General features: G+C 41.3%; 1 protein-coding gene and 1 long non-coding RNA gene across 2 annotated transcripts; one reads left to right on the top strand and one right to left on the bottom strand.

The window, feature by feature from the left end:
* Window positions 1-93: 93 nt before the first annotated feature.
* nup155 (nucleoporin 155) lies at window positions 94-15,995 on the bottom strand. Its single transcript, XM_034709328.1, has 34 exons — window positions 15,834-15,995; window positions 15,412-15,578; window positions 14,007-14,144; window positions 13,792-13,888; window positions 13,631-13,701; window positions 13,453-13,545; window positions 12,069-12,332; window positions 11,909-11,982; window positions 11,695-11,786; window positions 11,490-11,587; window positions 11,242-11,409; window positions 11,014-11,114; window positions 10,745-10,915; window positions 10,527-10,637; window positions 10,332-10,426; window positions 10,155-10,240; window positions 9,871-10,012; window positions 9,661-9,727; window positions 9,448-9,563; window positions 8,554-8,657; window positions 8,244-8,377; window positions 7,915-8,106; window positions 7,519-7,657; window positions 7,281-7,416; window positions 7,043-7,196; window positions 6,844-6,948; window positions 6,303-6,457; window positions 4,746-4,875; window positions 4,123-4,236; window positions 3,900-4,020; window positions 3,688-3,798; window positions 3,263-3,399; window positions 3,037-3,143; window positions 94-1,044 (listed from the first exon to the last, which is right to left on the bottom strand). The coding sequence occupies exons 2-34, from the start codon at window positions 15,551-15,553 to the stop codon at window positions 906-908; spliced, it is 4,104 nt and encodes a 1,367-aa protein (XP_034565219.1). The 5' UTR covers window positions 15,554-15,578; window positions 15,834-15,995; the 3' UTR covers window positions 94-905.
* LOC117830955 lies at window positions 15,859-16,708 on the top strand. Its single transcript, XR_004634872.1, has 2 exons — window positions 15,859-16,090; window positions 16,513-16,708. It is a non-coding gene; the product is annotated as an uncharacterized LOC117830955 (long non-coding RNA).
* The last annotated feature ends 231 nt before the right edge of the window (window positions 16,709-16,939 follow it).

Raw genomic sequence — 16,939 nt, 5'->3', positions numbered from 1 at the left:
GTGCTGGTTATTGTTGGTAAAACAGAACCCTTATCTCTACCCCAGATACTCTCTGTAATATCCAAGTACTTGCAACACATTCTCAAACACAAATGCAATGACAAATTTTATTTTTTATAAAAGTGTTTTATGATTTTTAGTTTTGCACCAACGCATGTCAAAATTTTGAGGAAGTACTGTGAACTTCACCGTATCCAAATGAACAAAACACACTCCTACATGAGGGGCACAGTCATATTCTTGAGCCAGGTACACAAAATGTTAACTGTAAATAATACATGAGAAAAAAGGTTAAGTTGTATCATCACCTTTGGCAAACAATCTGACATTATGGTCACGTTATGTACATAATTACAACATCCAACACTGAACTGTTTGTTTGGAGGCAAAAAATGGAACAATCAAAGTTATTCCCTTGTGATCAAACGGTACTTAACCAGGTAGGTTCTTCAATATCAAGATTAAGAAAATATTTTCAATCCATAAGTGATAAGTGCATTTTCAAAATATGAAAATCAACCTCAAAAGTTTCAGAGGCATTTCAGAGCTTTAAAAACACTTCCCTATGTTGTAATTTTTAGATATCTGACACAATGCAAATAACCGATAGTGTCTTTCTATTCAAAGTTGTATTCCAGCATTGTGTTTCGACTTACAACAAAATGTATTAAATAAGTTATAAAACTTGTCTCTTCTGTCTTCTTATCTCTCACTGTGCATCAATAAGCACACCTAAGACAACCAATCAGGCTGAAGGTATAAGGTGTCAAACTCTACTGTTAAATAGAGATGTGTTTGATGTTATCATGTCAACACAAATACAATCAGCGGTTTCATTAAGGCCCACAGGGCAACATCCAGGCGGTCACCTGTCCCTTGTCCTGTATAGAACACCATGAACAATGTCAGTGAAGTTTTTCCAGCTTGGCCTGCAGCGACTTGAAGTTGCCGATGGTGTGTTGAAGAGCAGAGTTCGGGCTCAGAGACTGCAGCTCCACCAGGTATCCGCAGATGTTGTCGAGGCACACGTTAGTGAATCGGCGTCTGAAATGCAGGGAAAACAAGCTGTTAAATCAGGTCTACTGCGGGTTTACTGCAAGTTTTGAGAGGCACCTTTCTGAAGCTAATCCGGGGCTTTAGCAGTCCAAGGGATTAAAATGCAGAGGAAATGTTCAAAATGTGTCGACAGTGTTGACTGTCTCAGTAACACACAGGAAGAAATATATTTGAGAGGTCTTGATGGGTGCAATATGTCAAACCTAGACCTTTAGTGAACTCAGGAAATGGGTCATGAGATCACACAAGAGCTGAACATTTGAATATCTCAGCAGCTCAATTTACGGACCAACAAATTGGGTCATTCATCAGTGAGAAATGCTGCAAAGCCATCTAACTATATACAATATTTAAGAATACTCTAACCATCTAAATCAATTCTATTTGTATTGTTGAGAGCTGCTATCAAGCGGAAACATCCTGTGTTGAAACATGAAGCCAATGCATAGGTGCCAAAACTGCAGTTCCTAAAGTGTCCACTTGGGGCTTACCTCAAAAGCCAAGGAATCCCAATTACAGCCCATATTAAAATGTCAAACCACACAGCAGAAATAAACATATCATCAGAGAATCAATAGTTATTCATGTGTACACACTGTACAGGGGATTCGTTTTTCTTTATGGCAACTTTTTTCTTTTTTTTTTTTTTTGAAGCAAAGAGGTATGGATACATTTGCCAAATTAAAGGCTTGGGTCAAATAACCGACGGTGGATGTGTTACAGCTGTTTGCCAGGAGGCTTAACGCCCACCTCAGCTCCACCTCTTTCACTGTTTCTGTATTAAAAAGTTAGGTTAAGTTAGTATTTCAAACATGGTGCCTGCCATAGTTAGGGGCTTCATAACATCTCTTCAGAAACCAATTGGTGATGTCACAGAGACTATGTTTGATTTAATTTCACCAGTTATGGGAAAACACTTTTTCGAAGCCTGTAATTATATATATGCAAAACTCACTGTTGCTTTAGTATAGATAAAATTATATATACATAAAAGTGAAACTATCCTTTAAACGAAAACCACTTGTGAGAAGCAGCTGCAATGCAAATCCACCTGACCAAGACATCAAGCATGGACAAACCTTGGTGTGCATCGTGTCCATATATATTTTTCAGTTATTTGAAACACTGTAGATTAATACCAAAGACATCAAAACTATGAAAGAACATATATGGAATTATTTAATTCTCAAAAAAGTATTAAACAAACCAGAATATGTTTTATATTTTAGATTCTGTAAAGTAGCCCCCTTTTTCCTTCATGACAGCTTTGCACACTCTTGGTATTCTCTCAGTCTGCTTCATGAAGTGGTCTCCTAGACTGGTTTTTAATTAACATGAGCCTTGTCAAGAGTTCATTTGTAGAATGACTTGCCTTCTTAATGTGTTTGAGACCATCAGTTGTGTTGTTCAGAGGTAGGGTTAGAACACAATGGATCTATTTGACTGCTGTTGTAATCCAGATTATGGTAAAACCAGATTATTTCATAGTTTTGATGTCTTCAGTATTAATCTACAATGTTGAAAATAATTAAAATAAATAAAAACCATTGAATGAGAAGGTGTGTCCAAACTTTTGACTGGCAGTGTATATTTTTACTGCCTAAATGAAACTGCTATGACTGACAGACAACACTTTCCTGGGTTATATCAGAAATGAATAAAAAAATGCCCCAGTGTGATCGAGATCAGATCTTAATCCCATGGAATAAAGTCTGCTGTTCCCACAGGAAATACTGTTATTAATAACATTCTGTTTCATCATCATCACCATGATGTTTAAAGTTGTCTCCTCCTCTGAGGAAATTGGAAGGACTAATCTAACAACACAATCCCAGTTTAGGATTTTGTCTATAGCAGCTTACATTACAGTGAGGAAATAGGAGGAGGTTTTGGCTGTGCTCACTGACACTTTAACAGGAAACAACAATATGCTCTGTGAAACAAAGGCAACACTACAGCACCGCCTCAGACCGCTCTAACCTGTCATAGGTCGGTACTCTGCTGGGATCGTCCACGTAACCTGACAGCAGCACATGGATACACTCCACCAGGTGCAGAGGTTTCTTCAGACGCTGCCAACAGGGGTCCTACAGGTGAGAGGGAACACATTCATGGATTAGAAAAGAGACCATTTACTGCTCATGCTTGTAATCAATCCTATTTACTAAAACTAAAAAAGATTCATTAAAGGAGGTTTTTCATGTACCCGAGTTTTGAAGAGTTGGTCATAGACCTCAAGTAGACGGGGCAGCTGTACTCCGATCTCCTGCATGGTGCAGGTGACGAAGCCCACATCCCAGTTCAGCCGACAAACCTCCTGTTCCAGAAACTTCACGAGGAACTCTGCAATCAAAAGACACATCTGCACCTGTTAACATTTCTTTACTCTTCAATTTATTCATTACTTTTTTACATCTGTGTGGACAGAATGTAAATGAGATGAATGATTGTCTCCAGAGAGAGTACAAGTTTGTACATGCTGGTGTGAGAACACCAGAGACATACATGTGTGTCAAATGAATCAAAGGGGAACTCTAATTATACAACAGTTATTTAAATAGAAAACAGCGAGGTGGAAATTTATAACGAGAGGAAAACAGATCATAATTACAGGAAGGTTTAAACGCTCACCCAGAGGGAAATATCTCGGCGTTCCAGCATAAATCTTTCCCAGAGAGACCAGTTTCAAACTAAGCGACCTCATCCTGTCCACCGGGCTCATGGCCACAGAGTCTCCGAGTTCTGCCCAAGACAAAACAATCATCACATACGGCAAGGGAAGGAAACTGATGAAAGGGTTTGGCTGCAGCTCAACTTTTGTAAGGTGATAACATTTCACTTGCCTTTCTCCATGATCTCCTGCCACAGCGAGTGCACCAGGATGGGGTCAGAGTGTCCTGCGCAGTGGATGATGGCCAGCTTACACTCGGACAGTTTGAAATGGTCAGCGAACTCCCCGTAGAGCTACAAAGAAGGACATTATTCTATGTTAGAAGACATTTCTTAACTGCGAGGAAAGTTGTTTTTAATCTCCTGCTCTGGGTTTGAAACTTCTGTTAGTGTTACCTTGGTGATGTCCATGAGCTCAGAGTCCAACTGAGAGATGGCATTTTTCACTGAGGGATGATGGGAGTACTGTCTGAACAGGGTCTCCTGAATCTGCACTTGGATGCGCACCAGCTGGAGATAGGACGAGAGGAAGAGACTGAGTGGTTACAAAGAGAGCTACATGATAAATCACAATTTCATCATTGTCACATCATGAGCATCAGCAATGAACACATGGATTTAACACGGTCCAAAAGAGAAGTTGTTATATAAAATCCAGCAATGTTTTTCCACTCAGCATGCGTACATTTAAAATTAACATTTGGATGGAGGCCTGCGTATAATGGCCATGCTTTCACACCATTTAAATGCAGTCAGATGAAGCTCTAGCTAGCTATCAGCCACCCTCAGATGAAGTGTTGCCAATTCAGAGGATGAAATAAGAATATTCTTTGTGTTTATGTTGGATTCAGGAGGAACATGTTCAAACACAGGTGTTGTGTCTAATATAAAGAACAGAAGATGTACAGAGAAACTGAGTTATACTAAACAATAAAGTCACATCAGATATTGTTCTCATAATGTGCAGGCCAAGTTTCAGCTACAAATTTCATTAATGCATCACGTTAAGATTTCCGCACCTCCATTTTTTCTTCCAGCTCGTGAAGAAACTCTCCGTCTGATGCCTGAGCTGAGATGCAGGAAGAGCTCTTAGCGGACAGGATGGCTCGGGCGATGTACTCCAAACGCTGCTTCAGTGAGATCTCAGTGCTGCAGGGTTGGAGAACCAACAGTTCTTTTTGAAATCATGTCTTAGCTTAAACCAAACAAACATATCAGATTACTTGATGTATTTGTTGTTACCAGGTAGATACAATTTTCAAATATATAATAATTTTTCCCAGAAAGAGACAATGTGTCAATGATGGGGGAAGTGACGAGGGGAGTCTATTAAAAGCATGTAAATACATTACCCTTTTTTATTTGTCAAGCCATCAATTCATTCTGTTATAAGTTTGTTTATTTATTAAATGTGCTTTTGCTCACTTTGTTTTCTTTAGTGTACTGTTACCCTTACCCACCCCAAATACACACACACTGATAGCTTTCCTCTTCATGCAGAGAGTGGCACCCACTAGGGGTGTAAATTTCAAGTATTTTCCGTGATCGTTCTTTCGAAAAGTGAACGATCAATCATCGATTAATAATTTTAAAAAACAATGCCAAATGCGTTTTCTCACCTGAATCAGATTTTCCTTCACCTCACAATGTACATAACTGACAGTATTGAATATCTACGGATCGTATTGAGGTTCATTATCTCTGCAAACATACAGTCATAAAGGTGAAGGCTCAGACTTCAACAAGAGAACTGAACAGAAACAGATTTCAGACGCACAATGTCCAGTTTTCTGTCTACTCGTTCTGATTGAGAATAATAAGCATATGAACGTGGTCAGGTGTCAGCCAGGAGTGCAACCGGGTCATAATCAGTCCGGCGGCAGAGAAAAAAGCACTCGTGGAGACTCAGCCGCAGCCCCCTCAGTCAGTTGATTCACATCGAAACATGCTTAAAACTTAACACCTCCCTGATAGCTGAACGAAATATGAGAGCACATGATGTTTGATCCACGCGATAGAAAATCGAAACAATAAATGTGTTCGAGTACGTTCTTCACAATCAATTAATCGATACTCGATTAAATGTTGACATCCTAGAACCCACCCACCTCCTTCCATCTTTGCTTTTTGTCTGAGCTTTTGACATTATTTATCAGCAACATGTTAAGTTAAGATATCCATATAATAACTTTGATGTTCTATTATCATGACAGGTGATCCACATGTGGATGAGACTTGTTAACAACGTAGTGTTCCAAAACCAAGATGCTGCAGAATAACAATGGCATCAACCGGCTGCACATATTTCAAATGAGACGTCGCATCTCAATCAATTCATTAACAGGAGAGACATACTGAAGGACCTCTCTCTCTCTCTCTCTCTCTCTCTCTCTCTCTGAACATCTGCTATGCTGTGCATTTAAATGCTTATGCTAATATGCATTTTTTAAAAAGGGAAAAAGGTCGGTGAATACTTTGGTGGCACATCCAGGTATCATCTATGTGTGGGAAATAATAACAGAGTAAAAATTTATCTACCACAATGACTCTTATTTAGTTGTCTTGAGTGCCCGTACCTGTGCATGTCAGCGAGGCGCGCCAGTACGTGAGCTGCCTTGCCAAAGTTACGGTTCTTCTCGTAGTAACGCCACAGCAGGTCCATGTTGTGCACCTTACTCTGGTCCTGCTTGATCAAGTGCATCAGATGTTCCTCCAGGTATGGAGAATTCACCTGGACAGCATGAGCAAATAAAGGACAGCTATCAAGGGAGGAAGGATGTAATCTAACCAAGACTTTCACAATCACATGCTTACTTCAGATAAACACAGAAACTGAACAATCTGATAAAATCCATTACCATCTGTTTTTGTCTTTTATAGTTTGAGAGGTTAGAGTGCAATTCTTTCCATATTTCCATATTAACTGGAAACATCTGTTATGTCTCCTCATTTATAAAAAGATCAAACACACCAGTGTGTGCACAGGGCCCCAAAATATGAATAAATAACAGTCAAAACTGGTGAACTCGTTGGCACTTCCATAAGCAAAACAAGAACCCTATTAAGACGCGAGCTAGAAGAAAATAACAGCAAAACATTGATTAACAGACACGCTACCTCCAGCAGCTTATCAGTCAGGTCGGCCTGAATCAGCCAGTTGTAGAGAGCGATGTGAAAGAGCTCGTCCTGAGACCTCTGAGCCAGACCAAGGATCTGCTCGAACTGCAGAGGGAGCAACATATTCTCATTAATAATGCAAATCATGTTCACTGCTGTCACAACACAAGCACCAGCTGCCCTCTTCTTTCTTCCTTACATGAGCTGTAGCTTCCTCGTTGCTGAGCATGTTGGGGTCAGAGGTCATGACGGGAGGCCCGGGCTGCTTAGGGACGCTGGGGGACTGAGGGGCAGCTTTGCTCTGGTTCACCAGCTCCTGCATGGTGTCTGTGATGCACTTATAACAGGAAAGTCTGGAGCAAAGAGAGGATGGATGGTGATGATCAGCTTCAATAGCTATCAACAATTCTGATGTGCGTCCTTCTTTCTTGTGTTACCTCTCCTGGAAGGCCTGCTGTCCCACTCTGTCGTCCTCAGGTTCTCCGTTCTTGTAGAAATGGGGCCCGAGTCTCTGTGGGTCCTTCTTGTCTGCTGCTGTGAGGCACAACTCAAGGGCTCCCTCGTAGAAACGCACTAAAACAATTCAACAACACAAGCTTTCGTGATAAAAAAAGTGCCTAATGAAGGTATTAAGTAAATGAATAAAGAGTGGATCAGGGCCTTGTGCATCCGTACCTTGTCTGTACTGCGAGCAGACCAGTGGCAGGTCTGTGTGCTGGCTGATCTGCTGATAGAGCTGCAGAGACTCCCTCAGTTTCCTCTCTTTATCTGCTTTATTCTGAATCTGCTTTGAGCTTTGCAGCAACTCATTAGCCTAAGTGGGAGACAAAAGCAACAAATTCTATAAGGAGACATAAATCAATGCAGGTGAATCGATGCCTCTTAATGATCTTAATGCAAAATTGCCCTAAAGACTGCAGGAAATGTGAAAGCACTAAGACATCAATAAAAAGGAAAAATGGCAGACGCCTGAGGCTGTAATAAAGACTGACACATTCAGCTGCATCTGCAGTTCTTCATGTCTTTAAGCCCAATACTTTCAAGGTCTCAGAAAGTATCATATTTTTGTACCTTGGAGCAAATGTTATCGTCGCTGCTGTACAGCAGGGGACAGATGTCTCGCAGGTGATTACTGATAGCATCCACAGAGGCATTATCTTTGATGTAGACGTTAATGAGAGCTGTGATCAGGGCTCCAGACAGCTCCTTGCCCCGGATTACAACGTCCTTAAAACTTGCTCCTTTCATCTGATCTTGAAACTCCTACGAACCAAGACAAAAGTGGCAAAGTGACAAGTGAGTGATGGTGCTGTACAACAAGCTATTTGGCTGGAAACAAAAAGGTATTACGTTTATCACATAAAATAAAATTGTGTGGGTGTGTGTGTGTGCACTCGTACCTTTGGCAGCTCAGACATAATGAGGCTGAACTGATGATCGCAGACAAGCTTCCAGAGGGCCAGAGTCTGATAGGAGCGATGCACTAACTGCTGGATGCCCTGCAGGGACACTTTCTCATACACCTGAGCCTTGGCTGAATACAGAGACACAAAGAGACAAGAAATATAGACTGAGACATGTCTCAAAACTTTGCTTGATCAAAGCTCCAAAGCACCGTTTCATGGTGGATCAGAGTTGCATTGTCACTAACATTTGGACTATTAATCTCTTGTGAGCAGTAAAATGTGGAAACCTGCACTCATAACTCACTGTGATATTTCCTCTGGAGCTCCTGTTGGACCTGCTGAGAGTTGGCTCCATCAGGGCGCATAAATCCCAGCAGCCTTTGCTGCAAGTTGGCAGGGGAGCTGAAACTAACAGGGAGCAGAACAGATGTTATTCAGGGGGATTTGGGAAATAAAAGTCTGTAACATCAGAGTTTTTTGTAGATATGGATACTGTTGTTAGTTCCACTTTCATGTAGAAAGTCATCACAATAGTGATGTCTGGTTGCAGTTTCAACATAAAAATTTAGACTTTAGTTGAGGGGGTAAAGAGCAAAAGTCAGTTTTTCTATACTGCAAACAGAGTCAATAATGTTTTTAAGTAGTTTAATGGTGGGAGGGTTCTTCTGAAGTCAGCCTCGTGTTATTGCTTTCTTACTTGCAGCCATGAAAATCTTCAGAAGATACGTGTCTCTCTTTCTGAGGCCTTCAGGTATTTTCCCGAGTTACAAAAAAATGAAAGAAGAATCAAATAGGTTTCCATCTTTAATTTTTGTAGTCCAAGTAGCATTGACCAATCATGTACCACCAGGCGTTGGTGTAGTTAGGCTTACTATTAACAGTGAAACTGAGACTCAGCAGGAAAAGGCTGACAGGGACTATTCCAGGGTTTATTCTGTAGACTTTCTCCTTTGATCATTCTGAACACATGCTCACAGCTTGAGAATGACAGAATTACACACATGTGCAATGGATAGCAATTTGTAATGTTGGCTGCATTTAATTGTTTAAGCCTTCCAACAAATATAACAAGGTGAGAATACGGTTGTTAATTAAACTCTTGATTTTCTGATCTGGAATCTTATTTGTTGATGTGTTTGAAAACAAGTTAATTAAGACACATTGATAAGTGCCATGCGAGCAGAGGAACAGCTCTCACCTTGCAGTACCAAGAGAGGACGGACTGAACTGAGAGTTTTTATCAACAAACTCCCGTAAGCCGAAGAGCTCCAGAAGTACGGACTCCAGCTCGAATAAAGCAACGCTGCTTTCCAGCTGTGAAGACAACAGATGAGAAAAAGCGTTAACTTACCACTACTAGCATCTTATAATCCCCCCCCCCAAAATCAGCATTAACTGTTTGAATACTCACAATACTGACAGTCTGGTTTCCTTTGCTCATGATTTTCTCCACAGCGAGGCTGCCATCCCAGATATTTCTGTGAGAGTGAGGTTGGCAGAGAGCAACACAGGAAGATGTGTTGTTTAGAGAAAACAGCAGCATTAACACGTCTGACTGAAGTGACACATCTTACAGATTGAAAATGTGTTAATGAGACAAACAGTGACAGGAGTTACTTACCCGAGGATGCGAGCGAAGTAAATACAGATGCCATTGTGCTTCCCGGAGAAGATCACCTCTGGGCCTGCTGACATGGGGGCGATGGGGGTAGAGCCAGCGTGCATGGGGGTAAAAGGCGTAGCCAACGCTGGGGGGATAACACCTTAATGGAAGAGTAAAAAGAAGACAATGTTCACTTTTTTTTTTACAACATTTTGAAGCTAGTTTAAAAGACTCTAAAATGTTCAAATGTGTTGGGTTATTCGTGTAACTCCAGGCCGGGTGATCAGTGTTTCCTTATCTACCTGGTGCTGGGGAGCTCATCACCGGTCCAACAGTGCTCGGGGATGTCATGGCTGCAGGGAACCTCATCTGTGCTTCTCCCCCATACCTGATCACGACAAAAACACAGGAACTGCTTTCAATTTGTACTCAGAAGAAGTGAGTTTAAATCTGTGCCTTTATAAACAAAGTCATCTGACCTGAAGAAGGCTCTCGTGGCCCACTGTGAAACCTCTCTGTCACATGCAGCGTTGGAACAGGCCAGTATCAGTGCTGTGGCACACGACTGCTCCTCCTACAGATAAAAAGCTCAACTTTAATCTGTTTTGTTCACTTAAAGGGCCGTGATAGGAGGATTGTGCTATATCCGAAACAGTGATTAACATGCTCTGTACCCTGTGCAGCTTGAAGAAGCGTTCCACATCTTCACTCTCTCCTCCTACGCAGCTCACCAGCAGGTGGCGCAGCTGGTCGACCGGCCGCAGTTTTTGGAAGATATGGCTCCCCTGAGAAGACAAAAAGGAGTCAACACTTAGTAAACTCAGCCATGGAATTTTACTGTCACACATTTTGGACTGTATAATGTTTGCTGAATGATGACAGCAGTTTTAACCTTTGCAGAGAGAAGCACAAACTTCTGCGAGGGGATGTTGTGCTGCTGGACCACCACAGGGGAATCAGTGATGGGGATCAAATCCTTGTTGAGAGGAGTGTAAATCTTGCTCGGCTTCTCCTCATTCAGGGCACAGATAGCCCAAGTGTGCCCATCTACATTGGAGATCATCTGCAAATGAATATAGAAATAAGTTAGTCACAAACAGGCTGCACAATAATGAAAAGTGATGGTAGCAAAACACTATTTCATGTTTCTTGTGTGCCAACCTGAGTCTCCATCAAGGGTTTCTTGAAGGGGAAGGAGTCATGGTTGATGCACCACAGCATGTCACTGTCCTCCATCTCTGAAGCAGCCATTAAAAGAACACCTGCAGAGATTTAAACAAAGAAAAGGAAAAGATGTATTAAAGGAAACATCCAAAACCTAGTGAATTTGAAAAGTAACAGCAATGGGTGATGTTGGTAAAGCTGAAGATTTCAGACAAATAGATTCACCTTTGCTGTGTAGTGCCTTGTGGATCTTTGATGGTTTCTGCAAGGTAGAGGATGCAGAAAACCCAGGTGGTAGGCGGACGTGGACCAAAGCTAGCAAGCTGGGTCGAACTGCCACATACTTCTGGTGAGGAGGGGCAAACGGCGTGGTGCTGAAGTAGAGGCGCACACCTGCAGAAACAGAAGATGTGAAGACATCCACAAAACACAACTGTTTTAAATAATCCCAACAACTGTCTGATTAAGTTTACCTGCATGAGTGACAGCGAGCAGGTGACAGTCTGAGGACTCTGATCTGTCGATCACAGAAATCTGGACAATCGGCTTGAAGACAGAACGATCGATTGTTCTGCAAAGAAAGGTTTTAGAGAGAGGGAAGACTTTGTAACATCTCTTTCAGGATTCAACAGTTGACATCAAAGACACATGTTTCATGTTTAACAAATCCAAACATACCTGGCTATGTTTCCAGCAGCAGCGACAATTGTGCTCTGTGACATGGTGGCAACGCGGCTCATACCCTGCCCATCAGCGCCAAGGTCGTACACCTAAAGCCAAAATAAAACAGAAACACTTATCTATTTTAGAACACTAATAGACATGACAGATGTAAGTTTCTCAGCTCGTCAAAAACAGTAACACACACATGAAAAACTACCAATCATCGTACCTGCAGGACATCTTTCTCAGAGTGTGTGTACAGGATGTTACGGGAGTTGTCAATAGCAATCTGCACAATGGGGTCTGTGGATCACAAAGGAAAACAAAAGTTAAGGTAATGTTTTGGATCAAGAACTTCTACTGCTCCACACCTCTCTCTCTCTCCTTACCATCCTCAGAGAAGGAGAACTGGAGCACGGAGGGGACAAGGAAGGACAGGGAGCTTTTGGAGTGGTTGATTTTCCTGCAGCGCTGGCTCAGCCACCCCGCCTCAGCCTGGTAAGCTATCTCGTAGAGGCAGCCGTCCTTTCCTGCCATAAAAATGCGTCCAAGGTCGGTGGAGGTGATGGATAGGATGTAGGTGTTGTCGGTGGGGATCGAGAAGAGGGGGTCTGGGAGCAGCTGCATCCCGCCTGACATGCTGTCATTCAAGCCTATCACAGAAAGAAGAGACACAAAGACAAGACAGATTAACTCACACAGGTAAATAAAAATGAAATGCATGATTAAAAAACTCATTTTCAGTCATTTTTTTAGTGATGAGGACATAAATTATTGTATTTTAATTTTATTATGTCCTATGATGTATTATAACCCCATTAGTGCATGTGCTGGGAAGTTTAACAGTCTGTAAAGCCATCTGTTATTTTTTTTATGTTGCTGGGAAAACAAACCAATCTGTCCTCCAAACAGATGTTTGTTCAAGATTCTCAACGTAGTCCAAGCTTCCCTTTTCTTAACGTTTCACTTGAACACATCATGATGACACTTTGTTTAGCTGTGCCTAGTAGTCATTTTACTGACCTGGCCTTGAACACATCATAATGTTACCTTCTTCAGTTAGCTAACTAGCTTTTATCCTGCAGATTTCAAATGGACTTCAACTTTGGATTACTGGTTTTATCTAATGGAACTTGCTACAAAGTTTGGATGCATTTAACACTTTTGGCTTTGGTGGAGGAGGACAATGACTGATTCCCTGCAGCAGCTTTATTCAACCTGAAGACAATTGAAGGAGCTGCATGTTGGTTTAATTTGATGCACAATGCTGATGTGTTTGTGCACAGAGGTTGCGTTACCCCCTTGCAGGACATTATTTTGGAACATAGATAGCATTGTCTTTGACTTTGGAAAAACGAACTTTGGACGTCTTTGCACCGTCAGCCATCCTTGGAGCAGCTGACCACTAGAATTATTTGTGTTGTATTGAAATAGCTGCTGGCTGGTAATTCAGAAACCTAATTATAACTGATGTATGTTTTTGTGGAGCAGTGAATTGATTTAACTTGATGTGACTCGACTCCAGATTTAATGCCACGTCATAGGACCCTCAAGACTTGACAGCAGTATCGATAGCATCAAACCTTATTGACTGCAGGGTGGGGTCTCTAATAGAACCCTGTTTCAATCCCCATCCCTATCCTCAAGGCTATTATGTCATCAACTGGAAAACAGACATACAAGTATAAAATTTTCTTGCCAGTGTCTACTTGATCACACATCACTAAAACTCAGAAGCAGTGTTATTGTGTGACGGTTTAAAGCAGAACTCACCGGCTGTGTTCTTGGGGAAACTCAGACCAAGGATCACTACGTCCACAGAGGTGGCCAGAACCAAGAGGTAGTGAATGTGTGGCTGTAAAATCCCTGAGAATAAAAACACAACCATTAACTTTTACCCAAGTAAAGAATGATTTTGAAATCCCTGTGCAGTTTAAAGGTGTACACATACCTTGTTTTGGTTTAACAAGGCCCACAGCCAGAATGGTTTCAATAAGGCCGTCAAAATAGGCAACATCTCCTCTGAAAAGAAAAAAGCAGAAATGAAATAATGAACTCTTTACGGAAGTCGAACATTATCACAGTCACATCAAATAAGCCTGTTATACATACCCGTCTTCATAATTCCACATGAAGATGTCATTATCAATAGTAAGCCACGCTCTGCAGATCTCCGGGAAAACCCCCATCATGCAGTTAAATTGCATATCTGTAAAGTGGTTAAGTTGAAATCACAGGAAAAAATATTCTGATTTTAGCCACGTGGTAACATCCTGGTCCTTGTGCAAGCCTTTAGTTCTATGTTCCTGAATGAGTAAAAAGGATACGGCTGAACTGCTCCACCAGCTCGGGCGGCAGGGGCACGCGGCGGACCGCGCTGAGCTCTGGAAGGTTTGGCACGCTGAGCAAACCAGGTCCCTGGAGCGGGTAGTCCATGTCCGACACGCCAGAGAGGGATGGCATATCTGTCAACACAGTCAACAATGAACATGACGGGTTGTGCACTACTCCAAAAGAAAATGAAGTATCCCATTTATCATGGATTTCTCATGTATACACACTTTTAAACCACATAAAGGAAAGGATGTTATGTATGTCAACAACACTGTCCAACTATTTCATCTTGATACTGCAAACTGGTACGAACAATGGATCTTGGTTTTTTTTACATGTCTTTTTTTCTTCTTTATTTAACCAGGTAAAAGACTCATTGAGATTTAAAACCTCTTCTTCAAGAGTGACCTGGCCAAGAAAGCTGCACAAAACAGGTTACAACACACAACAAGCACAAAAAAACACAGATAAAATACGGTCACAGTTTAACATGGTTACATGATTACACAGTGCAATCACAAGATCCAATTGAGCAGGTTTCTCTATCTTCTATGAGTGACTTGAATTCCCCCAGAGTTACAAGATGTGTCAGTTTCAAGTCCTTCTGCACATCATTCCAGGTAAACAGGGCTGAAAATGTAAAAGCCTTTTGGCCCAGTTCAGTTCTGACTCTTGGGACCTGCAACTGTATGATGTCCTGAGAGTGCAGGCCATATCTGCTGAGGTTTCTACACATGTGTAAACACAAGTATGTAGGGAGAAGTCCAAGAATAGATTTATAAATAAAAATGTGCCAGTGAGAGAGTCTACGACCAGACAAAGATGGACAGTGTGCGACAGCTTATAAGGAACAGGGATGTACATGATAGCTGCAACCAGTAATAAAACACAAAGCACAGTGATATACAGTATCTCATTTCTTTAAAAACTCATCAGGATTATTCATAAAAAGCAGTTTTCCATAGACCAACAAGGGTAAGAGAAAGTTGTGATGATCAAATGTCATAAAATGCCTTAGCATGACACATTTGTAAAGAGAAGGTGTCTAAATTCTGTGAATAAATGTGGAGGTGTTTGGTCTAATAGCTTTCTTTTGGTATGAGATTTTGAACTACATGGTACAACAGATCTCTAAACAGACTGTAGATGCTTCTTCTTTATCAGAGCAAGTAGTCACATCTTACTCATATTGTGTTTATATTAGTCGTCAACATTTGACAAAGCAACAGTGGCTACCTTTATTTGATTCATAGATTGTGTATCCACCTCTGATGATATGTATATTAACACAAGCCAACATCCTGCAGTGTCACCCCATTAGTAGTTTGGCAGGGCAGCCCTAGTGTTAACAGAAACACCTTAAGATAATATCCAGTAGTGTGTCTTTCTTCTGCTTACTGTGCGAGGGGACGCTGAGCAGCTCCGACAGGTCGGGGAAAAGCCGATCATCCTGCAGGTGTCTGTCAATAAGCCGGGAAGAGTTTTCCAGCGCTTCAGCGAGAGCAGCTGCGGGACTGCTGGATCCAGCGCCGGACGGCATGGTGAGGCTACCACCTCTAACTTATCTATAGATCAAACCGACCAGCAACGAGAACAGAGTCAGCAAACCTTAAGAGAGGTGTTACACGTGAATAATAGAAAAATGTACTGACAATCACACAATATCTTATATGTGGACACAATCCAGAGCACGCAACTGCGAGCTAACGCCGGTGAGTTAGCTGGCAGCTAACATTGTAACCTTATTATTTAGCAACAAGCTAACTACAAATGAAACCAGGAGTGAAATAAAGTCTTTATAAATGAACGTGTTGTTTTACCCTTCTGGAAAAGTCGGCGTGATGCTAAAGCGTTTCTTTTCTTTAATTCCTTCAGCAGTTTTGGAGAAATTTTTGAAAAAAACAACTTTTACGTACAAAATTAGCAGCCCGCCAACCTCATGCACCCAGCATGCACCGCGACAGGGTGAACGGTTTACTTCCGGGTTAACGCCTTCTTCTTCGTCTGAGTAATTTTCTGCAGACTTTCTGAGGCGATCTGCTCTATGGGGACCCCAAGGGGTCACGACGGGAATTTTGTTAAGTATCTTTTTGCATTTCCTTCACAATACTTTATTATTCTCCTTCAGCACTTTAACATTACCTCGCATTATTATCTTTTTGTCCAGCTCCCATTGAGGATGATATATATTGTGTTATATATTGTGTGCCTCTCATAGCTCAACGCACTGGTATGGATCATCTCAATGAGTTTTACTTTAAAATGAGCATTAAGACTCCCTTCCCACACCCTCTGGGTAAAATAGATTTTTAATAACTTAAAATTTGAAAGAATTCGACATACATTAAAAGGATCATTTTCCCTCTTGTTCTTAAATAAGATTATGCTCTGTCCTGCTGCTGGCCTCTGTTTGTCATTTAAGTATTGTAATTATTCTATTGATGCATGTACCTCTTTAGTATATCTTATTTTGTCTTCCCTCTCCTACTCTGCTTTAAGGACTGAGATTACTATGCATACCAACAGCCAGGATCCATGGTACAACCAGATTGACCACTCTGTTCTATAATGTTGTCTGTTTTTGTTTGTTGATGTAAATCTTTCAACACTGTCACTCATAAATACTGTGAACCTGTTACCTCTTTGTGTACAAAAATGTAATAAACAAAACTGTTAAAAACAGAATTGAAATGAGTATTAGGTATGCTTATTGTTTGATTGCTCATTAGGAATGAGGATGTAACTAGTGAAGGTGAATCCACGTCAACGTACTATTGTTTGGACAACTGTATGGATTAAGAATGAGAAACATTGTGAAGCAATAGTAGCCCTCAAAAAACTATCGCTTTGACCCCCTGGGAACTTAACTTAATACGGTATGGCCCCAAAACAATACATATTAATTTTTCAATAAATAGTTTAATGG

The sequence above is a fragment of the Notolabrus celidotus genome, chromosome 19 (genome assembly GCF_009762535.1).
Source record: "Notolabrus celidotus isolate fNotCel1 chromosome 19, fNotCel1.pri, whole genome shotgun sequence".
Lineage (NCBI taxonomy): Eukaryota > Metazoa > Chordata > Actinopteri > Labriformes > Labridae > Notolabrus > Notolabrus celidotus.
Note: the sequence above shows the minus strand (reverse complement) of the source record. Positions and strands in the feature narration are given on the sequence as shown.